The 27,663-nt window shown below is 42.9% G+C and overlaps 2 protein-coding genes across 3 annotated transcripts in view; one reads left to right on the top strand and one right to left on the bottom strand.

Moving 5' to 3' along the window:
- COL17A1 (collagen type XVII alpha 1 chain) overlaps window positions 1-11,711 on the top strand; it is a gene marked incomplete at both ends in the record, with an annotated part of 33,652 nt that extends 21,941 nt beyond the window's left edge. Inside the window, 21 exons of the mRNA XM_084210005.1 lie at window positions 533-613; window positions 1,816-1,869; window positions 1,988-2,029; window positions 2,724-2,780; window positions 2,935-2,994; window positions 3,500-3,526; window positions 3,603-3,644; window positions 3,800-3,856; window positions 4,239-4,286; window positions 4,919-5,032; window positions 5,295-5,432; window positions 6,006-6,089; window positions 6,771-6,899; window positions 7,964-8,053; window positions 8,585-8,698; window positions 8,959-9,111; window positions 9,802-10,221; window positions 10,410-10,550; window positions 11,133-11,195; window positions 11,422-11,493; window positions 11,662-11,711. Coding sequence (XP_084066131.1) covers window positions 533-613; window positions 1,816-1,869; window positions 1,988-2,029; window positions 2,724-2,780; window positions 2,935-2,994; window positions 3,500-3,526; window positions 3,603-3,644; window positions 3,800-3,856; window positions 4,239-4,286; window positions 4,919-5,032; window positions 5,295-5,432; window positions 6,006-6,089; window positions 6,771-6,899; window positions 7,964-8,053; window positions 8,585-8,698; window positions 8,959-9,111; window positions 9,802-10,221; window positions 10,410-10,550; window positions 11,133-11,195; window positions 11,422-11,493; window positions 11,662-11,711 — 2,036 coding nt within the window. The remainder of the gene's footprint in view (window positions 1-532; window positions 614-1,815; window positions 1,870-1,987; window positions 2,030-2,723; window positions 2,781-2,934; window positions 2,995-3,499; window positions 3,527-3,602; window positions 3,645-3,799; window positions 3,857-4,238; window positions 4,287-4,918; window positions 5,033-5,294; window positions 5,433-6,005; window positions 6,090-6,770; window positions 6,900-7,963; window positions 8,054-8,584; window positions 8,699-8,958; window positions 9,112-9,801; window positions 10,222-10,409; window positions 10,551-11,132; window positions 11,196-11,421; window positions 11,494-11,661) is intronic.
- An 875-nt stretch (window positions 11,712-12,586) lies between these two features.
- SLK (STE20 like kinase) overlaps window positions 12,587-27,663 on the bottom strand; it is a 49,566-nt gene continuing 34,489 nt past the window's right edge. For both annotated transcript variants that reach the window (XM_084210822.1, XM_084210823.1), the window contains exons 13-18: window positions 22,629-22,758; window positions 22,275-22,399; window positions 21,150-21,338; window positions 19,854-19,979; window positions 18,213-18,326; window positions 12,587-17,713 (exon numbers count right to left, since the gene is read on the bottom strand). In XM_084210822.1, coding sequence (XP_084066948.1) covers window positions 17,567-17,713; window positions 18,213-18,326; window positions 19,854-19,979; window positions 21,150-21,338; window positions 22,275-22,399; window positions 22,629-22,758 — 831 coding nt within the window. In that variant the 3' untranslated portion in view covers window positions 12,587-17,566. The remainder of the gene's footprint in view (window positions 17,714-18,212; window positions 18,327-19,853; window positions 19,980-21,149; window positions 21,339-22,274; window positions 22,400-22,628; window positions 22,759-27,663) is intronic.

Below are 27,663 nucleotides of genomic sequence, written 5' to 3'. Positions count from 1 at the left end.
AATTAATCTAGTAAAGAATTTTTATAATTTTTTGTTTTCCCAGGGGAAGAAGAAGGGTGGTAAGAGTGTGATAAGAGCCAGTGTAATGTAGATGCTGCAAATGTCTTTTTTTTCTTATGCTATTTTTCCTGGAGGCTGGTATTTCTAAGGCACTCCTCAAGTGCTGTTGCCTTTCTGTGATAGGGGATATAGCCCAGCTGGATACCTCCTGCCATTTTGAAAGGCAGGAGAACAAACTAGAGCCAAATTGGGATTAATGTCACTGTGAAAGCACTGCCAGTTGGGCAGACATCTCTTAGAAAGGGCTGACCCCTAAGAACCTTTCTTAGCTGGTTTCCTATGATCCTGTTAGAGCAAACTGGGCATAATTTCCACACTTGAATGCAGTGTCCCTCAGATCTGGGGACTGAGTTCATGCTCCCAGTTCTCCTAAGAAAAGTCTGAACCTCTTGTCAGAGTAGGTACAAAATGCCACCCTCTCTCAGTTACATAACTCCCTTTCTTTGTTTCTTTTTTTTTTTCCTGGCAAAAGGTCCACGGGGTGAGAAAGGATCCCCAGGTGAAGCTGTGATAGAAACCATCAGAACAGAAGTCTCATCATTAGCATCTCAAAGTAAGTGGCCCTGCCTTTCCACTCCTTTGCCTGGACATGTGTCAGAGCTTCAAGGCCTGCTCACAGCCACCAGGAGATGCCCCTAACTCTTTCTTCTCAATGTGACATGGGACAAGTATGTGTGTGTGGTGGTGTGTCTGCAATGCCAGCTACCTCTTCTTTCTTCTTCATCTGTGCATCCTAAAGTCCTTTCGAAAGGAGGCAAAGGGTATCAGGCCCACTTCACAGAGAGGGAAGCTGAGGATTGGTGGCTGGTGAGCAGCCACTAACAGGGAAGATGCTCACAGAGCTGAGAGCCTCCAGACACTGAGTTCACACAGGGCAGTTCTCTGTGCAATATGAGCATGGAACCATCTGTAAGATGGGAACCAGTTTGAAAAGGCATGTTAATCTAAGCAACAGAAATAATCTCTCTTCAAATTAAAGGATGAATTCACACAGGAGTTAAGATTTTAAAAAAAACCAGTTTGTAAACATTTTAAAATTTTAAGATGAAAATAAGTGGAGCTGAACAGAATGGTTTAACGACATCCCAAGAAAAGTGCTTCCTCCATGCAACACTGTTTTGCATTACACAAAGATGTTTAATGCACTTAGAGTTGCTATTCCTAGGATCTGAGACCTCTGCAAGTTTGCAGCAAGATAGAAGAGGGCATAAAATTATAAATGATCCTTGCCTGATCACCCTCCAAATGGGGCCATGTAGATTCAAACCATGCTTCAGTACTGTCCAGTTCCCCGTTCAGGCGCCCTGGATCACAGCATCACTGAACTTTGAGTTTGTGCCTCAGCTTGGAGGTGAGGGTACATCACACAGTACAATCAGATAACACAGTGCAGCTGCTTGTTAAATAATGTCTGTGTTATGTTCTCCTCCCAAAACTTGCCTCTTTTAAAGAATCTTTCCTCTCCTTGAAGTTCTTTCCCTTCTTCTTTAGCCTTTGAGTCCTTTGCTGTTTCAACAACCATTACTCTCCTCCCTGTTTCCAATATCCTGCTCAGAGCTGTATTTTGCTTCATGTCCTATCCAAACACATCTCTCCTCTCCCTCCTCTGCTTCATCTTGGTCTTAGGTCACCCAGGTCCCATCTTAGTCCACCTTTGATTGTAAGAGCTTCTGGCAGCAATATATTGACAGTTTCCACAGCAGCAGTCGCTCCATAGCAACAATTTTCCCTTGTTTGTGTTTTTCTTTTGCACAGTGCTGGGAGATTTACAAGGGCGAGCAGGACCACCAGGTCCCCCTGGACCACCAGGTGTGTAACATACAGAGCTCAGCCCCTAAGCAAGGAATGCTGACACAATGGCACATTTCTGAGCCATGCAATTTGCTGTGTAAATGTTCCCTAATACCCCTGTTTCATTTGTCATCAGGTGAATCTGTGCAGGGACCCCCTGGACCTCGTGGTCCCCCAGGTAAGAGCTTGTTCCTCTGAAACCCAACTGAAAAGTGGGAGGTTTTTCCCAAGGCCTAGGGCTGGAAGGAGAATGTCACATAGTGGGTTTCTACCAATCTAATTTCACTGCAGCAAGATGCTGCCCAACAAAGAACATTTGCTTTTGCAGAGGGTTCTAGCCAGAGTATTAATTAGTAAAAGCCATACCTTTTGGGAAGACACTCAAAGTTTTCAAGTTGCCAAAGGAAGTAACTGCATTCAATTCCATATTTACTTCTTACTTCTCCAGTCTTAACTTTCAGCTGCAGACACATGGGGATGTTCTTATCATGAGGAACATATCCCCATGCCCCATCTTGTAACACAGCCAGAACAGGGAAGGTGTGGGAGGACATGTGACAGGAGAACCCCATTCCTTGTTCTCTGCTCAGTAGGAGAGGGGAGCAGGTTAGGTGTGTGATGGGATAGGCACCCAGTACCACAAAGAAAGGAGTTTCTCTGTCCTTTTCTGCTGTGGTAACAAATGACAGTGAAAAGTAACTTCAGGGATAGATGTAAGAAGGATGTGAATGAAACAGTGATAAGGGCCTACACTGGGAAATACTCAAGCTAAGGCTGTGTCTGGAGATGTAGCAGCTCTTCCATTCATTTACTTACACTGCTGAGGCTGATCCTTCCTGAAATCTTTCTGTGTCCCTTTTTCCTAGGAGAAGGATTGCCAGGACCTCCGGGCCCACCAGGGAGACCAGGATCATCCATGTCCACCTCAGGTAGGTTCTTGCCACTCATTCCATCATCTGGTCCTGGGAATGTCGTCTTGGGGTTCCAGAGAGCACATAAATGGCTAGGACCAAGGGGAGCCAGAGAAACCTTGTTTCATGTTCTGTCGGATGTCATGAAGAAATCTCTTTGTTTGAATTGCAGAAGCATTCTTCACAGGCCCACCAGGTCCACCAGGACCACCAGGCCCGAAGGGAGACCAAGGTAGGTATATCATGTTGCCTTACCAAAGTGCTAGAGGGATATTAGCACCTTAGACTGAAAAGAAGAAAGGGCTTAGGAGCAGAAATTCCTGCCTTTCTCTGTCTGTAAGAAAGCTAGCACAGTTGTCACTCAGTAGGACTCCTGTCTGCTGTAAAACAAGTCAGTCTTTGTCAAATAAATTTGTTAGCCTCCAGTACAAGGGTAAAGGTAGTGGCTGTATTCAGATCCCAACTTTGCAAGCCCATTATCCTCAAGAACATTCAGAACTTTAGATTTGCCATTGAAGGGGACAGCCTTTTTGCAAAATGCACTGTGGACTAACTCAGTGCAAGGGGGTGGCCTGTGAAGTGTAGCTCAACTATCAGCTGGCAGGAAAATGTGCTCCCTTTACCCATTTCTCCCCTACAAGTTGAAGGCCAAGATGATATGCTGCAGTGTGGGCTGGGATGTTGCTGATGAGAATAAAGCAAATCCTAACACTGTTCCTCTGCTTCCTTGTGCACAGGTGAACGAGGTCCACGGGGATTCACAGGTAAGGAGATGTCAGAGGGTTTCAGGGTAGCTTGCCTGGGTGTACAAGTGCTCCTTCATTTCTGTGTCTCATGCAGGAGAACCGGGTGATCCTGGCCTTTCAGCATTCTCCTCCCACGGTTAGTCTGTGCTCCCTTTTCTCCTTTGAATTCATTGTCCCTGGACTGAAATCGGGCCAAAATCCTGCTCTATTCATTCTAATTTTAATGGAGCCAGGATTTTGTCTACATACTTTATTCCTGTGAATCTCTGACTCTCTTTCTGCAACTGGCAGGTGAAAGAGTCACCATACAGGGACCCCCAGGCCCACCTGGCCCACCTGGACCAAAAGGTGAAGTTAAAAATCTTCTTTCTTTTATTGGGGGTGGCCTCACACATCCAAGCATGGTTGAGACTAAAGGATGGAACAACCCAGTCGTTTGAGAGCTAGAGCTGTGCTCACCCCTGCCTTTTCAGGCAAAGCAGGACCACAGCAATAGGATTGCTGTGAGCACAAGGCATTTGACCTGGTCACAGAAGGCTCAGGAAAGCTGCCATGGTCTCTTCCTTATGCCCTTTCCCAACAAGCTGGCATTTCAAGACACTCATTGCAAGGGCCAGCCCTTGCAGTAGTTGCTTCTCTGACAACATGAAGCTCAGCTGTTTCACATGACCAAGTATGCAACATGCAGTCACACCCATTACAAGTGTCTGTCTCCCTCACTCTTTTTCAGGTGATGCAGGTGTCCCAGGTGCACCTGGCATCCCAGGAGCATCTCGAGGTAAGAGGCCAGACCATCATTGCTCTCATATTAAGAAGGAATGCTGATATCTGGTGGAGGCTTTGAAAAAGCTCCCTTGACTTTTACCAGTGTGGGTGCCAACCTAATGCTGATGGGATTTCTGTTCAAAACCCCTTTTTGCACAGCTTGCCTTAAATCAGAAAATTTAAGAATTGACCGGGTATTTTTTTTCCAACTTACTGGGAATCCTTTAAGCCAGAGTTTTGCCTCTATTTGGCAGGTTCTTGAGCTGGTGCTGCCAGGCTGACTGGGATTGGGAGCAGCAGGGCAGTGATGTTAATGAGCTTGGGCTCTATGATCTCCATCTATATTCTGCACAGCACTGCACTCTAGTGCACAAACCCACCAAGTTTGCCTGTACAAAGCCAGGAATGTCTCTGGATTCAGCCCTGCACAGGCTGAATTATAAGATGCTGAATTAATTGAAGACATTATACTGCCAAATAGCCCATGCTCAAACTGTGTTTAAAGATACAGGGGGAGCCCCTCCATATTCCATTTCCAAAGGTCTTTCCAGTCCTGTGGGAAGGGCTTAATGCAAGCACACTTCACTATCACTTAGTCTAATGCAACTGTGCCAAAAACACTCCTGCTTACAATGCTTTCTGTAGGTGGATCCAGACAAATTCAGGGACCCCCAGGACCTCCTGGACCACCTGGTCCTCCTGGCCCAAGTGGAGGTTCATCTCAAGAGATTCAGCAGTATGTGACTGACTACCTGAAGAGTGAGTATAATGAGATTTTTGCTGTGGGTCAGCAGTTTCATGCCTATTTCTCTTTTGTTCCCTAAGGCCTTCTCTTTATTCTATTAGAAACAACAGCCCTGCTACTCTGCTGAATACTGTGAAGTGCTGTTGTCCACTGTGGCTTCTGTAGAGCTGTCCTTCTGTTGTCCTGTTCTTTGTCAGAGGAAGAGGGTCTGGTAATTGTGCATATGGTCAGTTTTCCCTCTTAGTTATTTGGGCATATCTTGGGCTTTCTACATAGGTGACAACGTCAGACATTATTTCACTGGTGCCCAAGGCCCACCAGGCCCTCCAGGCCCACCTGGACTCATCACCACTGCAGATGGGATGACCTTGGATTATGCAGAGCTGGCTACCCGTGTCATGAGCTATATGACAAGTAAGCACCATGTTGGTAAACTCTGTACTGAGTCATGCCCTCAGCTGAGCTTGAGAACCAGAGGAGAAACAAGTTTTTAAATAGCAGCACCCCAACCAGGTTATTCATCTTCAGCAGTCTAGGCCCAGGACTCTACACAGCTGAGATGTCAGCTGAGGTGTCCTCTGAGCCTTATCCTTTTTTAATGTTTAGATTAACTAGCAGTTGCTGCTGTTTAAAAAGTCTTACATTAAACATTTGCTGTTAGACTCTTTAACACCTCAAAGATGCCAATAATTGGCTTTATTTAGTATATGTGGTATCAAGTATTTGGGGGTTGTCTTGTGTGCTTGGGGCCCTCCTAAAGTAGATGAAATCCCCAGAGCTTTTGAAAGTAGCCTGGAATCTCAGCCAGAAATGCCCAGAGCACACGGCTGTGTGTGATGACCAGGATGTGTGAGATAGCAACTGTTTCATAGCTGGGGGCATGAGAAGGCCATTCTACCACTTAATTAATTCATCTGTCCTTTGTTCCTTCCTGACCCTCCCCCCCCTTCTCATACTGGCTCATGTAAAACCTTTTCATTCCCACAGGCTCTTCAGGTCGCTATGAGTCATTTTCTAGCTCAGTATCCACTACATCCATTTTGTACCAAGAACTTCTGGACTTGCTGCAAAGTAAGTGACCCTCAAGGTAAACACGGGATTGAGGGTGAAGCATCCTGGAGATCTCTCTTTCCCTTCCAGTCTCCAGTCTGCAACTGGAGTTAGTTGCAGCTGCTTCAGTGTTCTACTTACCAGCTCCTCCACTCTTCAGTGTTCCTCCCATAGCTTTGCTATGTTGCTGTCCTTAAGGTGAAGGGGATCCCCAACTCTGTGTTCTTTTCTATACACGCTGTTACTGTGGGCTGACAGGTAAATCTCCAGGTTGTCGTTTGGCTGTCCCTGAAGGTCATGATTTTGCTGGCCAGCACTGTGCTCCAGATGGCTCCCAAGTGTCACAAAGCTCAGCATGGTCTTTCCCAGCTGAGCTTTTCATTCCCTTTACCCAAGAAGTTGTTCAGGGTGTCCTGAATAAAAACAGACCACAGGGAGGTCCCTTAAGCCATCCAAATTCTCATCCTCCTCATACCCTTATTATAGGAGGTTCCCAGCCTTGTCACAATTATTTCTGGCACCATGTACAGGACAATTCACTCAGAAAAGAGGGAGAAAAAGGAGCTTTGCATCCATAAGTTTTGATGGTTTCCTTGGTGGAGGGGGCTCAGCTCACAGGCTCAGCTCACAGGCTCACATCCTCACACTTGATGTCTGTGCAGCAGCTGGACAGCCTGAAAAGATGCTTTTTTTCATTTCTAGGAGAAGAAATTCGTCAGTATCTCATTGGACCTCAGGGCCCACCGGGACCTCCTGGGCCAGGGGGAGATGGAATGTCTCTGTCACTGGATTATGATGAGCTGACCAGGAGGTTTATCAGCTACTTGTCAAGTAATGGTTTTATTAGTGTGTTTCCCTCTGTTCCTTTGGGGAGCCCAGCACAAAGCTCATGCTGTAAAGTCAGTAGAAATTATTCCAGTGCTAATTGTGTGAATCCCTGTGTACAGAGACCTCCTCACAGGGACTGTGAGAGACTTGGAAGAGAGCAAAGATACCGTGTAGCTAAGATACCACTGACAGACTAGTAATGAATCCTTTCTTTGTTAAAAATTGAGCTTAGGAACAAAATTTCATTCTAGCTATCTTCGAAGTCCTATCAACACCTTTAAGTGCTTTTCTAACCTTTATCTCTGTGGTCAGGATATATTTCTCTGTGAAAGAGTTGGTCTGTACCCACTTTGTGTCAAGGCAGCTCAGGCAACAAACTCTTAGAAGTTAGTTGAAAACATTTCTATGTCCCTGCTTCATTTTCCCATCTGTAAAGGGGTGATATGGCATATAAGAACTGTTTGACAGAGGTCTTTGAACATCCCAGCAGCAGTGCTAAAATGCCTAATCCTGGTAGCTGCAACTGTCTGCTTAAAAACACAGCTTGGTCCGTGCTCAGTTTCTCTGAACTGCTCTTTGAGACCAGATGTCACTAGTGGAGTGCTCCTAAGATGGAGGGAATTTCCAGCAGGAAACTGCAGTGTAATGGCAGCACTCCAATGGCTCAGGCAGGACAGTTGCATTTTGTCAGCAGGGACATTTCATTAACACAAATCACAAAGTGCAGAGTGTTGCCCTAGAGCTGCAGACACAGGGAGAGCAGCACATGCATCAGTCTGTGGGATGCAGCTGAGCTGCAATTCCGGGGGTGCCCCCATCATGTAACAGGTTCCTGAGGTGCAGAGCTTTTGCCAGGAGTAGAAGCCTGCTGCCTGCCTGTCTGTGGGTGTCCTTGGGATTGTCAGGGCAAAGTCACGGTTTGAGCTCTGGCTCCTGGCACAGCCTGCTGATGGGGGCACTCTACTCTGCAGGAGCCCCTCTTGCATTGCCTGTGAACAAGCCCTGCAGCCTGTCTGCTCACACAGTAACAGCCTGTTCTGATAATGTGGATCTGTTGGATTTTGCAGGTTCTGGGATGAGCATTGGACTGCCTGGACCACCTGGGCCTCCAGGGTCACCTGGCATATCTTACAGTGACCTGACAGCATACCTGCGAAGTAAGCCAACTTCTTCAGTCCCCTGCCATGGGGCTCTCTGTGCCCCCAGGATCTTTTTTACAGCCTTAGTCACAGAACTTCCCTTTTGGCCTATCATCAGAAATAACCCTCTGACGGTCCTTTGTCCTTAGCAGCACTGCAGGCCTCTGCTGGCATCTGCACACCCCACAGGGAGCTGCAGCTGGATCACCATGCTCTTGTAAGGAGCAGCAGCAGTGGGGCTGTCTTGGAGATGGGCATGAAGGAGCCCTTTGTTGTATCCAAACTCTACAGCTCAAAGGCATAATTTCTTATGCCTCTTTAAAAGTGTGTTTTAAAAATAGGGACTTTATTCTCTTTGGAATCACCTGACTGTCCAATGTGACATCTATATGCAGGAAGAGAGGTACACCAAGAAGGCTACACCAGGAAGTACTAGAGAGAAAAAAATTCTTCCACTTGGCTGTATCTGGTATAACTTGTATTTTCAAGGAACATTCACTAGGGTTGTAGTTGTTTGGGTGACTTCTTTTCTTCCCTTGTGTCTTACAGACTCTGAATTCAGTGGTGTTGTTGGGCCCCCGGGTCCTGCAGGTCCCCCAGGACCTCCAGGGATCCCTGGATCACCAGGCACCTCTCTGGAGGACATCTCTTCCTACCTTCAAAGTAAAGCACTTATGTTTCTCACGGCTGGCATGGTCATTCTGTTTTAGGATGTGGGGGGGACTTGAGGCTGAGATTTAGCTTAGCAGGGATATGACTGCCCCTGGAAACAAAGTCACTGTATTAAGAAAAGAATTTGTCAGTGTTGTCTGTAAGGGGATGGAAGTTGGGGTTTGGAGCCTTTAAACTTTGAAGATCATGACAGATATATGAAATTTCCTTATCCTCTCACTGATGGAAAATAATTCTTTCCCTCTCTCAAGATGTTGGATACTCTTCCCTTTCTGGAGTCCGGGGCCCACCTGGCCCTCCTGGCCCTCCAGGACCACCAGGTTTCTCTGGAACTGGCCTCCTGTCCTATGCTGACATCACCAACAGTGACGAGTTCAGGAGTGAGCTGATCCAGTACCTGAAGAGTAAGGGAACACCATCTATCCTTCCTGCACACATCCCAAGACATGCTTTACCTTGTGTAGGTGACTGGCTCTGCCACAGCTGAGACATTCCTGTAGGAGCCTTCCCTGAACTGGGGCTACAGCAACACCTTCCCTTTACAGCCAGGAATGTGCTGCACCCTGTAGGCTTTTCTCCTCTCAGTCCAACTGCCAAAGTCTGTGTTGTGAGACAACAGGGACAAGCACTGGGTAGTTAAAACTGGCCTGTGCTGAACATGGGTCCCTAGGAAGGTCACCAGCCGAGTTTTACCATGGGAAAAACATTTTCTTTGGCAAACACCTGCCCACAGAGCCATGGATAACGGAGGGATTGGAAGGTGGCGCTGAGCTAGCTGTTAAGCACCAATGGTCTGAGCTCATCCTGACAAGTCGTCCCGGGCAGGCTGTCAAAAGCACCTCAGTTTTGGCAAGCTGGTCACAGAATGGCTGTTTTGGGCATGTTTCAAAGATTAGGCACACAAATTTGTGGGAGAGATGGGAAGGAGGAGGGTGTCTTGCCATCTGTGAAGTTCAAGGTTGACATGTGCCTGCTGCCTGAGAAATGGCACTGGATGAGGGTCCCTTATGGTTGGTGGGACAGAACTTCACACTCCAGTCTTCATTCAGGTGGTATCTCTGTCAAGACCTGTGTATCCCCCTTGTATTTTGTAGGTGATGAAGTTCGAAGCTACATCTCAGGACCCCCTGGGCCCCCTGGGCCACAGGGACCACCAGGACCCAAAGGAGACAGTGGCTTTGTGTCTGGGTCTATGTCGTCATCATACCAAGGGTTACGAGCTGCTGAGCACTTGCATGGAGGATCCCTTGGCGCTGAGGGCTCCCACGGGGGCTCACTGGGCACGGGCAGCTCGTATGGCAGCTCCATGAGCAGCAGATCCTCTTACCACACCTCAGTGGGCAGTGATGGCGCTTACGATGCCTCCATGGGCGCTGCTGGGTCTTTCGATGGGCTGCTGACTGAGGAGGAATCACACAGATCGTCAGCAGGGTCGAGCAGATCCTACAGCAACTCCTTCACTGGTTCCCTGGATTACAACGAGCTGGCACTCCGTGTGTCAGAGAGCCTGCAGAGTGAGTGCAATGCCTGCTCATCCTGACCCTCCCTATCCCGGCCAACAACTCCACACCCCCTGTGCCTGGTCACGCTGTTCACTTCCCTCTCCTTCCTGCTGCCTACATCTCTCCCTTACACCTTCTGCCTCAGCATGTGGCCACAGTTCTCCCAGAGCTCCTTTCAAATGACATCTTTAATTCCACAGGCCGAGGTATTCTCCAGGACCTGATGTCTTACACAGCACAGGGACCTGCAGGTCCCCCAGGCCCTCCTGGTCCCCCTGGCGTCAGCAAGGTCTTTGCAGCCTATGGCAATGTCACCGCAGACCTCATGGACTTCTTTAGAAGTGAGTGACATTTTGGCTTGGCATTTCTGGCTCATGCATGTTAGATCTCCCCAACCTCTCACAGACCTACTGATCTTCTCACCTTTGCACGCTGTAAAAGTCAAAGTGCAGAGCTGAAGGCGGATGGTCTTTCCATCTCCTTCCTTGCTTGCTGGGGAGGTGCAGTCTTATCATTAGGAAGGACATCAATTTTTCCCACTCTTGGTAGGAAACTCATCCCAAACCCTGAAGACCTCTATGCTTACAAGCTCTATGGCCTGTTTTAACATGGCTGGGCTGGCACACGTATAGAAACATGAGCCAGCTGCTCACTCTGCTCTCAGATTCCCCACCCTGAGCATGGGCCAGCTCCAGCCCTAGTGACAGCCAGGACACCCAGGGAGAGTGACAAAGCAGTGCTGGTAAAATGACATCACAACCTGTCCTTGGGACTTTGTTAGGACCAAAACCCTGTTTAGAAACCTTGCTGTCAGTCTAATGCCATCTAACCAAGAGAAATGTCCTTCCAATGTTACTCACAGCTTCTCTGAGTGGGCAGTGGTTTCTCCATTCATTCACTCTCTCCTTCATTTTCCTTTCCAGCACATGGTGCTATCCAGGGGCCACCCGGTGAAAAGGGGGAGAGGGGTTATCGTGGACCCAAAGGTAAGGGTTGCCATCTTTTCCTTCTTCAGCTTTGTCATGCCCAGGATGCAGCACTGTGACCACAGAGGTCACAGCACTGCTCGAGGTCACACCCTCTCACAGTGAGGGTAGCACCTTCAGGACCTCAGCCGAGACATTTTCCTGATTTGGTGTCCCTTCTGCTGGCCTGTCCCTGTCTGTGGGTCACTTGTGCTCAAGGGCAAACTTGGTCTTCTCATTCCTTCAGGTGACCCTGGGCCAATGGGCCCACCAGGACGACACGGGCACAGGGGACCAAAAGGAGAGAAGGGAGAGAAAGGTAGGAATACCTGCCACTCCTAGGAGAGCAGGGTTTGAGTGTCACAAGTGGCACCAGCCCATCCCTGGGAATAGCTGGAAAACACAGCCTCAGTTTTTTGGTTTGGATCTTTTGTCTTTTTACATGGTCTTTTCAACTAACCCTCCTTTTGATTTTTCTGGTCCCCAGGTGAACAGCTGTATGTTGGCAGAAGAAAAAGAAGAGCTGTTGGTGTTTAAGGAAAGAGGTAGCTCAGTTATGCACAGGGCAGCATTCCCAGCAGCCTGTAGAAAATTAGCCTGAGTCTTCACTGCCTTAATGCTAAAACATCCTCACCACTCAGCTGACCCCTTAGAATTGATAGTTCAGATCTGAATGTCTCCTGTGTATGTGTCCAGCATAGCCCTAGTGTGGGTGTTTTCTCCTGTTACTGATGTTTGGCTTTGTGCCCCTGAGCTCCCAGGCTGATGTCCTTAGGCTGACAAGGGCTTCCTGTCTCACCTAGTCCAGGCTTCTCGTACTACTCCCAGATATGTAAAAACCTGTGTTTTTTTAAAAACTAGCCAGTTATGCAGAAAAAAGAAAACAATCCCATCCCCACCAAATGCATGGTTTGTCAGGTTTCAGATGCAGCCCACAAGGCCCTGTAAAAAACCCTGGCCTTGCACCACCCTGGGATTCCCTCTCCGCAAGCTCTGCCAGCCCCAGGTGGAGCCCATTTATAGCAGCACAGCAAGACAGGACACAGACAGGGCCGAACCAAAGCACTTTTAAATGTAATTTGTTTATCTTTTTAAAATATTTTTGTAATTTTTTTCTGGTTTTTTAAACACTGGTGAAAAATAATCTTCAATGTAAACAGCCCAATTAAAGGTGTTTTTAACCCCATCCCTGAACTATTGAGGATGGCCATTCTGTGCTTGCAGGGTTGTTGTGGGGCAGGGTGAGGCACCTGAGCTGGGTCTGAGGTACAATGGTAAATACAATGGCACAACATTAAATACTTTCATACTCAGTTATTTTAAACATTGTAAATCCCCCCTTCACTCAAACGCTTGTTTTACAAATCACTTGTATTTCATGCAAGTTTTCCACCAACAAAACTGAGGCGATCTCAGCAAACTGTGATTTTATTGTATTTACAGCAGAATTATTACAATATTCTACAGAAAGCCATGAAATCAAATTACTTTGAAAAACAAGACAAAAAAATCCCAAAACTGTTGTATGGCTGCTACTGCAAGTTCACTTCCACAAGCTGTACAGAGACCCTTAGCCAATTATTCATCCATCTCATGATTTTTGGTTGCTTTCTGTAAGGCAAAAATAACTTTGTTTGCAGTTAACACAAAACATTCAACAAACTGCTGGGAGAACACGAGGCCGGCGGTGCCTCAGGCGCGTGCTTTGTCACAGGATGCTCCTGCTCTGCTTGGCTTCCTGACAGAAAATGGGGTGACAGTACAACACTCCATGTCCCTTCCTAGTTTCTGTTCTTTCCACCATTTTAGGACTGATTCTCATTACCAAAGAAGCTTTACCACCTAATTGTAAGTGTGGAAGACTCTTAAATCAGGGTAACCCTGGGTAACTCAGGGTAACTCAGCCACTCCCTTCTGCTTTCAGTACAGGGAAAGCACATGAGCCCTTTCTCCTGAGTTGGGCATGAGCATGTTTTTGCTTAAGGGGTTTTCTTCTGGCACCACTGACTGCCCAGGCACCAGATGTGCAAAGGAGCTACAAAAAACAAAGCATGAGGACTGAGCTGGAGGAAAAGAGATGCAGAACAATTAAAAGTTCTATAAAGAACCACTGTAATTTCCTTTGTCTTCTCCTTCATCTGTTCTCATCTTTCATAAGACTCAGAAATGATGGGGCATTCTGGCCTTGGCTTGCCTGTGAAAAAGGAAGGTTAATTCTCTTTAATCTTACTTCAACTCCTGTGAGGATGGCAGAAGTAGCCTGGAAATGTGAAATTCACATGGACACATCAACACAAGAAAGTTTCAGAGATCCAGAAGTACAGATTTTCATGTGAAATGACATGAGTGTAAATGCTAACATTGAACTTATCAACACAGTGATGGCCCTAAACACACCCCCTTGCCCTTTCCTCCAACAACCAGAGTCACTGTCCTCAAACTCGCCCCTCTTCCCCACAGCAGATGAACCAAGAAGCAGTACATCAGTGGAAGCACCAAGCTTATTTGTACATTTCAGTTTTCAGCAATGATGTATTTCCGAGGTCCTGGGAGCTACAGCTGCACAACAGCTCTGAAAATCAGGCTACCTCAAAGTGGATTAAAGTGCCTGAATTTAAACCACCTATTTGAATCTTTCCCATACCAAATCAAGCTTGAAATACTTGCAAGGCAGATACTATTTCAATTGGAGAATCAGCTTAAACTTCCTATGTGATACTGCTGTCACAAAAGACATGGTGTGACAAAAGCGATTTCATTGCTGCTTTGCTTAGATCTTAGTTAAGGTGCTATGTTTCCAATTTTTAAGGATAATAATTCAGTAGAATAGAGTTATCATAAAGTACTCTGGGACAGAAGAATAATTTCTCTAACTGTGTGATAGATCAGATACTGAGTACCTGTGAATGCAATTTTAAAAGAATATTAGCTTAGAAGATTACCTGGTAAAAAGGATGCAGCTCAAACTGAACATCAGTTTTTAACGTGATGTGAAAAATCACTCTTGGGTGAATGCTGATGGTCAGGACAGTGCAGACCTGCCAGCAGGGAATTTGAATTCAGATGCCAGTTCAAATAAAGGTTTTCCTTCAGAAGGTATTTATAAATCAGAACCTACATAATCAATCATATGAATAACAACTTCAGTTATTGTATCTTTACACATTGTATATAGTTCTCATGTATACACCAGCAACAGCAGAGTGCTTGGAGCAGGAAAATGTGTTTTATGAGGATCAGAGAGGATCAGATGCTGGAGTATTTCTTCTTCATAAAATAAGCAAAAGTTCCCCTGGAACATCAGAAGATCAAGAGCTGCCACAGCCCATTTTCTGCCGGGTTGGTAACCCCTCCTCAGCCAGAATCTCTTAAAAACAGGCAGCAGGTGCACCTGAAGACCTTTAGCCCCCAATCTCCCTGGCTGCCTTAAGCAGTGCAAAATGCACTTTCTGAGCTTGGGAAGCAAGTGGTGTGAGGCTAAGACTCTGCAGGCAAGTTTTCCATGAGAATCAATTGTAAATACACGAGGACAACCCACACAGAGCACTGCAATCCAGGGATTTATTTATTGCCTTTTCTCCTTTTCCTGTGGACAGAACTTACAATGTAGTAAAACACAATGGTGAGCAAATACTGATTTGTGGTCAGCTTTGGAGGAGTGTGTGGGGACAATGAGATCTGCCAAACAGTAAGAATTTGTAAATAAGTACATTGTTTTGGCTGCAGAGTACGCACTTTACCACCCTGGAAATGGAGCTGCTAACATTCATTAGGGAGGTGACGTGAGATAGTACCAAGATTGGATTTCGCATCTCAGGAGATGTCTTTTAGGCCTATGTGAGACTAAATTAAATTTGAATTGAATTTTCTGACACTGATACAATATTGTAACACCTCTCTCACATTCTGCAACACTTAAACCCAATTTTGTCAGTCTAGATGTGTAAGTACCCATGCTAGTTCTTGTTATTACTCAGTAAACATTTTTTTGTGCTTGGTATCAATTCTCAGCCCAGTTCACAAGGCTGCGAGTGCTTCACAGGGCTCCCCACCTGGAGACCTGAGCAAGGCTTCCATCGCCACATCTGATCCCTCCCTTCATCCCAGAGCTCAGTTACAGTTATTTGTGCAATTTACAATGCGATCAGATTGCAGGGCCTGTGTGAAAAGGATCTTCAAATAAAAGATGTAAGAGATTCAGACAGAGGTAAACAGAATGCCAATACATATTAGCAATGTATCACTGAAACTACCAAAAATGTTAAGGAGAAGATTATTAACATTTTCCTGTGATGATTTAATGGGGATGAATGTAGACATAATCCAGAAGAGGAAATCTGCCTGCCCTGCCTACTCCCCAGGTAAAGCACTGAGCCTACTTCATATGAAATTGCAAACAAATTCTGTTAAATAGAGATGAAGATTATTTAATGTTATCTTAGTAACAGTCAATTTACGAAGGTGGAGCTTAAAAAGCAAAAGGTCTTCAAAGACTTGTTTCTCTCTACTAAACAAGCAATTCAAAAAACTTTGCATTTAGCAACAAAGAACATTCTAGAGATACGGTGTGTGAATTTACAACAGTACACAATACACATTTAAAAGAATAAAATGCCAGAAATTAAGGCTAGCTATTAAAGTAATTATGCTATCAAAAAGTTACAAAATTTAAATTAAAACATGCATTTTCCAATTTTCTTTTTACTGTGCTGTAAATTAAGTGTCTTCATTGAGAAGATACTGGTTCAACATCCAAGGATTTCAGCATCCAAGGTTTCAACCAAAGCTGATTAAAGTCCTATGTTAATTTCTGAGTTCATTACCATGCAGCAACACTGTTCCCATGAAATGAACACCATGGAATGGGCACCAGTTGCATGGTCAAAGCAAGCAAACAAAACGGGTGCAGTTGATGCCCAAAGATATCAGAGAAAGTCAGGCCTCAAAAGACAGAAAGCAAATACTATTTTACAAATGGAGCTCCAACATACCCAAGTACAGCTTGTAACACTGTCTTGATATGACTCAACCTCCATCCACCAAAAGGAGTGCAGCAAAAGTGACCTAATACAGCTGTATTTCCCTACCCCACTATAGGAGACACAGTTCAGATTTCCCACTACAGATCAGTCAGGCAAATAACTTATGGTACATCTAGGAACTCAAAAAAAAAAACCTGCTTATGTTAGTAGGTGGCAACACAAAAGCAAAACACCCAGCTTCATAAAGGAGTTTGTATATTTAACTTAAATCTTTCCTTAAAATAAAATGACTAAAATAAAAAAAAAATGAAACTAACACTTCTAGTGAAATCAGACTTTAGCCATGGTTATTTATAAATATGACCATCCACCTCCACTTCTGTGATGGAGGTCAAATGAACAGACTTTGGTAAGAACAGAACAATGGCTCTACCCATTCCAGGTACAGTTAGAGAAACCACGTGCATTTTGCACACCGCTTTCTAAAAAATACATTCTACAGTTTTTCAATTTGTAGAACTAACCACCTGTAGGTAATAGCTAAAGAAAATAATAAACTGTGCATTTTAAAGTTAGCATTTCTTTCACCTTTACATATTTTAGTGCAAAATATTTTAGGGTGAGGATTTACAACAAAAATGGCAGTAGCAGCAAGAAATCTTGTTTTGTACAGTAACAGCAACACTAAGGAGTTTTGTGTTTTTAAATGACAAAACAGTATCCTGTTGCCAGGATCAGCATATCTAAGTGTTTCAGGCACTGTATTAATTAAACTAGCACCCCATTTCATTATGGAACTAATGGACAAAACACGTCATGGAGATCAGCTCAGTTTAATTTATGCCAGAGGTTTCTTCCGAAAGAAGTTTGCTTTTGCCAATTGTGTTTAAACATAAGGGTTTGTTTTTCTGATTACTGGCATGTTCTTAGTAATTAGTTTCAGTCCTTGCCATGAAGACACTGCTCACATTATAAAATTTTAAACCTCTCATGGCAGTTTCAATTGTGGAATTCTCTCGTGGAGAAATCTGATGCTTAAAAACACAGTAGCAGAACTAATATTACACCATTTAAATGTTCAGATGAGAAATAATTTTTTTTTTATGATGAGAAAGAGCATAATTAATATTTCAGGCTTAAAGTCAAAACCATAGGTAATGTACTTTTAGAGACTGGGATAAAAAGCCCACTTAGTCTTGAAACATCTGAAGGACGTAACAATACCACTGTACACCAACACTTGGTTTGTTTCTTCTGTTCAGGGGAGTGAAGAAAGCGCTCCTGACACTGATTGTCTCCACTGAAAACAAGACAGGCGAGGTCCCCGATGTTCGTACGCTGTGGGTGAGTCATGTTAGACCGTAAGGAGGGAGAAATCCAAACACCAAAAACCTACAGAAGTTCCCAGAGTTACGAGCCAGTGGAGTGAAGACTGGGGATTGGGTAGAATTTGGAAATCCGGCTTTGTGTTGAAGGATTAAGGCATTCGGATTCTCCAGTCATTTTAAAGAAAACTTCCTGTTCCTGCAGTTTTCTGGCAAATTCTTCTTCCAGCATCTAAAACCAAAATCAGATTGTCACAGGATTAACAAGGCAAAGTACAAGAAACCCATTATTGTGGAGACATTTTGTCTGATCAATCTCCGAACCGTGTGAAACTCTACTACGTTCCCCTTTAAAATAAAATAATCCCCCGAGACCACCCTCCACCACCAGCTATATGTCTGCTATATATCACTCAATTTTTGTAGTAACCTACTGGCTTCTGAAATAAATTCTCAGCCTCGGATTTACCTCCAGCTAAGTTTTCCATGCAAACCTGCACACATGTGCTGCAGGTGGGAGCCCTGCAATGAGACTGGTAACACCCAGCCTGTTTTGGTGCACCTGCCCTTTGCTCAGCTTATGCAATTTTTAAACATCTTTTATTATACAGTGAACTGCAACACCTTTGTACAGCAGCTTGATTCTCCTCCTGTGCAATACTTTTGTACTGTGTGTATTTTCTAGATCAAACCCTTGATAATTTCCTTATTCATGAACTGCTCCCATTTACCTTTTTTCTTGGTCTCAATTTCTCTCTCCATTCCTTCAGTTCTTGACTGTGCTCTTCATCCAGCTCTTTTAGCTTCTGAGTTTCATGCTCAACCAGTAGATGGCATTTTTCATTCTTAAAACAAGATAATCCTTATGTAAAACTAATTCAGATTAGGCAACTCAACATTTGTACAGTGACATATGTTGTCCTAATTCTTTCTAATTAGCTTATTCTGTGTAAATAGTGACGTGAATAATTACAAGATGAAAGAATGTTACAAGGCTGTGTTTTCAAAAGCTGATCTTTCCATTGGAGCCAATTGAGATAAGAAACACTCTTAAATCCAAATACACTGCTGAGCATCATTAAGGCAGCTGCTGAGAGTGTTACTCAAAACTGTGTTTCACTGCCTAATGATGCTTGTCAAGGTCACGCAGCATTTCTGCCTTGCTTTTTAAAGACAGTCTGTATAATTTATTAAAACCAATTACATTAAAAAGGAAGCTGTTTTTTGGAAATATTTCAACTCTTGGTGCCAAGAGCTGAGACAAACAAATGGAACTTAGAGAAGAGACAAAGGTGGTTGCAAAAGCAGCCTCAAAATTGCCCTATGATAAGGCTCAAATCACACCTCAGCTTCACATTTCTCTCAGTAAGGTACCTGGGCATCTGCCTCACTTTCAGAGGACTTTTGAAGCATGACAAGGAAAAAAATCAATTATTTGGCTTCAAGTCTCTGCACTTTTTGAAGAGCAGTTGGCAATGGTTGTGTTTCTAGGGTTCCAGTCCCAAATGGGTGTGATGCAGTGGACAGAACCACAGCAAGACAAACAACAAGCACTTGGCTAGGCCTGAGTGCAGCAAAGGGTTTTCCAGTTCTCTTTGTGAAGCTCAGAGCAGCCCTAATCTGCTCCATTTTACTGGAGCTGAAACTCTCACAAGGCTCCCACGGTACTCAGGGATTTACTGGGGCATATTAGTGGTACAGCCAGGGACTGTTTTTGCAGGATGTAAGAAAGTGAATAGAGTAGAATGAGCTTCATTGGTCCTTGCATTATTTCTCTAAGCAAAGGTTATCAGCAGGTGATCATTTAATGCTTTAAAACTGCCTTGTGTCCCTGAAACTGGGAAAAGCTGATTTCACAGAAAAGGAGATCTGGCCTCTGGTATCCAACAGAAACAAAATGCATACCAAAAGAGACAAATCAGCTCCTTATCATAAGAAGAGAATTCCATCTAAGTACGTTTCAGAAGCTCACATGCAAGTGGCAGCACTTGGTAAAAACCTCCTCATTCCTGTATTGCTGCAAACTTCTTGTGGGTAATGCCTGGTGCTGCCTACCTCTGTTTTGATTAATGACACTCCAGCAAAATCAGGTTAAAAGGAAATGCTGCCTACAGAAAATAGCCCTGGGAACTTGACAGGTATACCAGAAGTGACCATCTGCTTCTGGTTCATGCTCTTCTTCATTTAAAATGATTCCTCATTAATTGATGGGAACATATGAATCTGGCAAAGCAATGCACTGCAGGCCTTTGAAAACAAAGTTGAAAAAAATATACAGTAAAAATTAAGGAAAGGTGTTTCTGTTTTGCCTGCATCTGGTATTAACTTAAGTCTTCTCACTGAATGGTCATTTAATATCATCTATTTTTAACCTGTAACTGATGCAGTTCCCTGATGTTTGCTTCACACTGCAACTGAAGGTCCCGCATTTGGTTTTCGTGTTTCTGATGCTGCGCCAGTCTCTCATTCTTCTGCCTCTTTTCTTCTTGAACAGCAAACTAAAATTAAAAATATAGGATTATTTATATTGTGCCTCTGAATAAAAAAGTTTGCATGAGTCAAAGAACTCCATCTAACAGAATGAACACATACTGAGAAGAACAGTTCTAGAAGATTTAGGCAGTAATTTTCTCTATTTTTTCTTTTTTAAATTCTTACAAAGGAAGTTCCCCACAGTTTTAATTCCATTTCTCTGTCTGCACTCTGATTTTTCCTTAAAATGCAGCACATTTCTCTTCTAGATTCCTGAAATTACCTCCCTCTGAAGCTGTGACACAGCAGCCCAGCTGCAAGCATTGGTTTAGGCTGGTATTAAACAGCTACAGGAGACCATATTTTCCACATTTGTCATCCTTCCAGTGCTCACCATATGAAGCCATGATTTGTGACTGTGGTGCACTAGGAGCAAACCTCTCAACCTCTGCACAGCATTCCCTTTTAAAGAATGAGTCAATACCTACAGCTTTCGTTCAAAAGCTCACAAAAATCAAGCACCTCAAAAATGTTTCACAGAATCACAGAACAGTTGAGGTTGGAGGGACCTGTAAAGAACAACCTCCCTACTCAAAGCAGGGTCACCAGGAGGAGGCTGTGCAGGACTGTGTCCTGTTGGGTTCTGAGCATCTCTACAAGCTCTCTGGAAAACCTGCTCCAGTGTTTGACCATCTTCCCACTACAAAAATGTTTTCTCATGTTGAAGTTGGATTTTCTGTATTTCAGTTGTGGCTGCTGCCTCTCACCCTGTCACTGGGCACCACTGGGAAAAGTCTGGCTCCACCTTCTTTGCTCCCTCTGTTGGGTGCTTATACTCATGGATAAGACCCTCCTGAGCCTATTCTCCTCCAGGCTGCAGCATCCCAGGTACCCCAGGTGGCTCCTTGTGTAACAAGACACTTGAGGCTCTCAGCCATCCTCAAGGCCCTTTGCGTGACTCGCTCCAATAAATCCATGTCTGACTTGTACTGGCAAGCCCAAGGCTGGACCCAGCACTTCAGAAGATGCTCACCAGAGCAGCAGGGAAGGATGATTTCCTCTGACCCCATCCAGTCCATCAGCCCAGTTTGGTACCATCTGAGAACTTGCGAGAGTGCACTCTATTTCATCCTCACATTTACATCACATTCAGCATTTACACTATTAAAACTATTAAATATTAATTTATTAATTACCTGCTTAATTTTTTCACGATCTTGGTCTGGAGAGGCAAATGAATTGATTCTTAAACTTTTCTTAAACATGGCCATCCGAGTCTTTGCTTCACTTCGCTGGATTTTAGGCAGTCTGGCTCTTTCCTGAGTTTGCTTGTTCTTTAACTCCTCTATAAGGCGTTGATTATACCTCTGCATTTGTTCTGTTTCCTGAAATGTTAACCATGTGGAAATATTACACAGTAGCTGTGATGTTATACAGTGTCTTTTCAATAATAAGTCTCTGGTGTGAGTCAGTGCCTCTCAGCAGAAACCATTCCCAGCCCCCAGGAGTAACAGTGGGGAAGAGGGGCTTCTTGCAGAGAACTCTGGATCTTGCCCAATCCAAAGAAAATTCTCTAATAAATGTAAATAAACATATATTTTACTCAGCTCCTGTACTGCCTTTTACAAAGCCTGTTATTCAAAAGGAGAAACTCCTTTTTGTGTAACGGAACTTCTGGGCTACAGCTGTGGAGGGGCAGTTTGCTTAAAAAAAGCTGGAGAAAGCAACAGCCCACATGGGATAAACCAGAGTGGACAGAACAAGCCTTCAGTGGAGGCTGCTCATGCTCTGATCACCAAGAGATCCTCAAACAACTCCCTCCTGGTTTATAGTTTCAGAAATTGAACTATTTGCTTTTGTGTATTCTATAAAAACCAAAATGCCTTATGAAAAATAAGGATTTAGCTATAAAGAGACAGTGGTCAGCTACTTGCCCAGAAGCTAATCCAGTTCATTCTGCTCATTTCATTCCAGGATTATTTACTTCTGAACAGATTGGTTTAACACAAGTCAAAATTGGTTTTGGTGGATAAGCAGAATCTGGTATTTCTTATAGTAAAAGACTGATGTTGTGGTTGGTTGGTGGTTTTTTTTTAAAGAATCAAAAGGGAAAATATCATAATTTATCCTTCTATATATTACTAAGGTATTCAAGTAAGGTAAGATTTTTTTAAATTTCAACAGAGCACATAACATCTTCAAAATACTTGTCTGGGTCTTGCCTGTGCAAACATACAGCACCAGGAGAGATCCTAAGACTACTTGATTAAAAAAAATGGATATTATAATACACAGGAGAAAGTGCCAAAGTCAACACTAACTTTTTCATGCCTCTTAAGCAGCTGGTGCCTCTGCATGAAGTACTGATCCTTGAGCTGCTGCTTGAGGAGCTGGTGTTTCTCCTGTAGGTGCCGCTCCTCCAGCTCCCAGAATGCAGCTTCACGAGCTGGAAAGAAAGAGAAAGGTTCGTGCAGGAATTGCAATCCCATCCCATACTTCCCAACCTCCTGGTGTATGTTCAGAAGTATAAGTGCATTTTAAAAACAATGCTGTTTCATAGCAAATGTTTTTGTTACAGTTCTAGATTTGTCATGAAGTTTTTTGTTTTCATAAAGTGAAGAAAGACCATTGTTTTACTAAACACCAGTGCCTGTTTTCAAGGGAGTGCTGGGTACCTCTCATGAGCTGCTGTTTGTTGTTGAGGCAATCTCGTTCAATAGTGGCCAGTTCTGTCTTCTGCTGCTGAATTATTTTCTTCAGAGATGCATCCAGTTCTTGTTGCTGTTTCTGCACAAACTCCTGCTCCTGGTAAAAACCAATAGAAGTAAATTAAATTGGGTTCTTCTAAGCACATTACATGTTAATGAAACTCCCAGTCCTCTCAGCATTAGCTATATATGAAAGCATATACATCTATCAAAGTCTGAGCTAGGGTGCCTTGGCTATCAAATTATCCATCTTTTGCATTTTCTATGTACAGTGTAGTTAAGAGCATATTCATGGTTAAATAATACAGAAATAAGACCAAAGGTAACAATCTAGCCAGTCATCTGCAACTCATTCCATCTCTTGTCTCTCCTCAGAACAAGTTGCAGGTTCAGAGCTAGCAAAGACAATACTCAATCTAAAGTTGATCTCATTCTAAAAAGGGTTAATTACTCACGTATGTAAGAAAATAAATGTATGTATGGTCATTCTGCTTTGGGTGATTAGCTAAAGCATATTTATTTACACAGTCAGGTTTCAGATCTGTGTGGTTTATCTTGTCCTTAGGGCAGGGCTGTTGAGGCTGGGAGTTCTGCAGGACCACTGTGCAGACACCCCATGGTTCTGCAGGGGCATAACCTGCTCACACCTGAGCTGAGCTGGCTCCTCACAAAGGGATTTATCACCTCAATCTTCCCATTATGCAGGGGTATCACTGTTACATCCCATCATGAAAAGCTGACAGCATTGAGACCCCCTCCCATGCCCCAAGACCTACTGCTGACTTTCTTCTTTGCAACTATTAAAAACCACAGTTATGAGCATGCAAGCATGCACACACACACACACACTCTCACTCACACATTCACACCTGCCTTAAAACAAGAAATTGAATCAGATGCTTCTAGCATGATATCAAGGCCAATAGAAAGGACAATGACAGGGTCTTGTCAGATCCAAGGTGGGCTGCTCAAGTTCATAACAAATGGAATTAAATGTTCATTAAAAGTACTTTTTATTTTGATCAAAAAAATCCTGGTTTTTCATCTTCACCTAAAGTTATTCATAGATGAGGCTTTTATGTCTCTTACTGAGACAGGTAACATAAAACCAGAGGTGAATTAAGCTGACAGTAACAGACCTCAGGGTACAAAAAGAACTGGAAGGTGATGTCTGTAAATTAAGACAGACACGCCTAACTGAATTTATAGAGGGACAAAAAATCCTGTTTTTTCCCTTTATACCTGAAAAGGTTAAAAAGACTACTACAAGTTGAACATTCTAAGGGTGCAGACACATAATTAACACAGTGTTTAATCTGCTGGGAGATTTTTGATTTGGACGGAGTGGGGGAAAGCTGTTCTAGTGTAGATCATAGTCATGGTCAAAAAGTGATTATGCTTGAGCTTTACACATTTAATCATTTAAATATCATTGCTACTCTCTACAGAGTAACTCTCATGAAGTTTTATACCTGCTAGTGCTGTAAGATAAACTAGGCAATCGCAGGAAATTCCACTTCTCACATCTACTCAAGTATCACATAAAATAAATGCCACCAACTTTAGTAAGAATGTGTTGGGTGGTTTAAAGGCAGACAGTGCAAGGCAGCCAACCTTTTTCAAAGTACCACTTGGTTATGCCCAGTATCTTAAAAGAAACTCAAACATCTTTAAAATACATGGTTTCACTGCACACACAGAATACAAGTCACACAATGTTTCTCACATGTGCTGAACAAGTATCATGTTGCAGGTGTGAGCCCTCAGCATCTTGCTCAGACTGAGTAACTACTGTCTTTTGGAACTTTTGACAACGGATAGTGCACAATTACCTAAATTGGTGCTAACCAGTTTGGAGACAGCAGTGACATTGATCAGCACATATGAGCAAAAAGAGAAGAGAAAACACACATCTGGAAAATTAGGAAGATAAACTTGCACTGTGTTGCATTTTAAGACTTACATCCTGCATTTGTGCGTTGAAAAGCGTACATGAAGACAACTGAAAAGACTGAATCATAACCTGAGCAACACCCTGTGGGACACAATGTAATTCTGTGTCATAATATAGTGAAACATATTTCTATTCTTAAAAAAGGGAAGAAATGAGATCTGCTGTACGTTAGTAATAAACATTTGAAATGTCAAGGCTAATCACACCAGTAGATGCTGATGGAAGTTCTAGATATTCTAAAACTAAACTGCTGCACACCTTGTTTAGCACTTGCCATTCCAAGTAAGGATATTTCACATTTAAAACCTTCTTTCATCTCTCCAACAAATTGAAAGCAGCAAAGGAAATTAACCATGTCTCCACAAACACTATGAAAAATTAGATTTTTGTTTCCTTAAAAAGTTTAAAGACAGATATCTTTGGTATGGGGAAAGTGCTGCAACTCAATCACCTTCTATCCTGGGAAATCCCCTCTTAAATTAAACACATAAATGGAATAAAGTTGCTATTATTTTCTACTAGGTCACTCACATAAACATTTAATCTTTAAGTTACTCAATCCAAACCTGCTCTGCTGTGGTTCAAATTCACTCTGTACAAGCTGTGGCCATCACAAAGCCAGTATTTTTCTGAAATATAGCCCTCTTTCTAGCTGGGTCATAGAAAAGCAGCAAGTCTGAAGGCATGAAATCACAGATGATGTTTTGTAAAGTTTCTATACACCTACACTTTGACATTTAAATAACATTTTACCTAATCTGTTCTGCTCCTATAAACAAGATGTCTCATGCTTACATATTAGATACATTTTCCTCCTCTGCAACTGTGTGTAGTTCAAAACTTCCTCCTGACTATAACCTTTAAAATTTGAAGGATCCATAGAGTACTTACCACTCATAAAAGCACTGTAAATAAACGTGCTGTAGAAAAATACCATTCTTTTTCAGTAAAGCACACAAAATCCTACACTTAAGACAGTACAAACCTGGCAACAGCTGCTCCTACATTTCTACCCAGTTAAGTCTAAGATGTGACATGGCAGTACTTGAAGAAAGAGAGCAGTTTGTAGGGTTAGTTTGAGTTAAGTTCCATATTCACTCAACAACAACAAGAAGTGAAATCATCAAGCTGTGTGAATACTGCTGCCTTTTGTATTTTAGTAGCTTGAAGCTGCCGTTGTTACCTGAGCATGCTGGCTTTGTGCAAGCTCCTCTTTCTTGCGTTTCATGAGCTCTTTTCTCAGCTCTTTTGGTGCTTTCTCCACTTCACATAAAACCTACAGTGTATATAAGCATGCAGAAGGTGGCAAAAAGAACACTTGGTTTCCACAGCAAGCACTACTGTGAACATAGGGACATGCAGGTCAAGCACTAGAGGTAGTTGGAAGCATGCATTACTTCAGTGGCAGGGATGTTAGTTTAGTGAAAGAGCTTAATGAAAAGAGAAAGAACAATAGGTGCTTTATGCATGCCAGCAGTGCAGAGAGGAGGGATGTGCCAGCGCTTTTTGCATGCAAATCCTGCCCAGCGCCCTCAGAAATGGCAGTGCCTCGATTGTGCTTCCATGCAGCTGCCAGAAGAGTCAATGGTAAAGAAAACCACCACCTGCAAAAGTGGTATTTTCTTGAATCACTATGGCAAAAGGACTACAGAGTATGTTACCTCACATAAAGTTGTGAAAAGTTGTTGGAAGCTTAAAATAACTTCCATTGAAACCCAGCTATTTCTGAAACCCACTGTCTTTAACCTGAATTTACAAGATGCCATTATTAGTGTCTCTGACCATAAATGACATCTACACAGCTTTTGTCTTCAAAATAATCATACAAGCAAACAAAACATTATTTGGTTGTGTTTGGTTCTGAAGAATTTAAAGCAAAACCCACCAATAAATAAGAGTGCTTTCAAGAAACTTTTTGAGACATGTATGCTGGGATGGAACGTGTTTCAGTACACGGTGAATTAGACAAGATTAGCAGAAGATTCTAAATATAACCTGGCTAAATCAACTCACTATTAATCTGTTAATTTGCTGATTAGTTTTGTTTTTCAGAATTACAAAAACGTGGCATTGTACACTCCAATATAACATGGATAGCTTTAGAGCAGCAGCTGCATTTTCCTTCAAACTGTACATTGCCTTTATAAGTTTTAAACACTAAAGTATGCACCCAGAGACAAATGCCTGTTTGTTTAATAGTGGAAGCATCATTAGAAAACAGAGTCCAAATCACCACATGCTATTCCTATGTCCATGAAAGAACTGCTTTTAGCTCAGAGCAATATGTAAAATTCTCCCAGTTTCCCACGTAAGACCCAATCACCAGTGAACAGAGAGAGACTCGAAATGCAAGAGGTACCGCAAAAGAAGAAAAATTGTTATTTACATATGGACATACAGTTCAAACTGAATACAACTTATATTCCAATGCACATTTGTGCTACAGGATCATTCTATGCAAAAGCATTGACAGTTCATCTTTCTAAAGACATCTCTGAGTCTAGTAACTATCAGAGCAAACACTAGAGCCATTTATATAAAAATGGGCGCTACTCAATTGAACCAAAAATGAAACAAAACAGCTTTTAAGATGCAAAATCCATAGGGAAACATATAACCTTTTCTTAATTCAATGCAAGTAAATTAACTGCACCAGTTGTCAGTGTCAGTCTTTTTGCCTTAACTGTATGACATTTATGAAATTAACTGTAAAAGATTTTACATTATCCAGACTTCTTTCTCCTGGTTTTCCTTTTTGAGGTAACAAACCAAATTCCTATTATTGCTGCCATTTCATATAAAGAAATTCTAAACAATTACAGCACACATCCAATTAAAAAATCTAACAAAATAACAAAAACAAAACAAAACTGAAATTATTGTCCTCGAAATTCTAATTTGTTAAGTGTTTACTAAGTAACTATAGCTGGGAATTTTCATAATCTTCATGCAAATACTTCTTCTTGATTTAGTATTTGAGAGGAAATACTTTATTAAATATTCTGTGAAAAACAAAATCTTCTAACTTGATGATGTCTTCTAGAGTAA

Source organism: Fringilla coelebs (assembly GCF_963513975.1).
Source record: "Fringilla coelebs genome assembly, chromosome: 8".
Lineage (NCBI taxonomy): Eukaryota > Metazoa > Chordata > Aves > Passeriformes > Fringillidae > Fringilla > Fringilla coelebs.
This window is presented reverse-complemented; position numbering and strand designations above follow the sequence as displayed.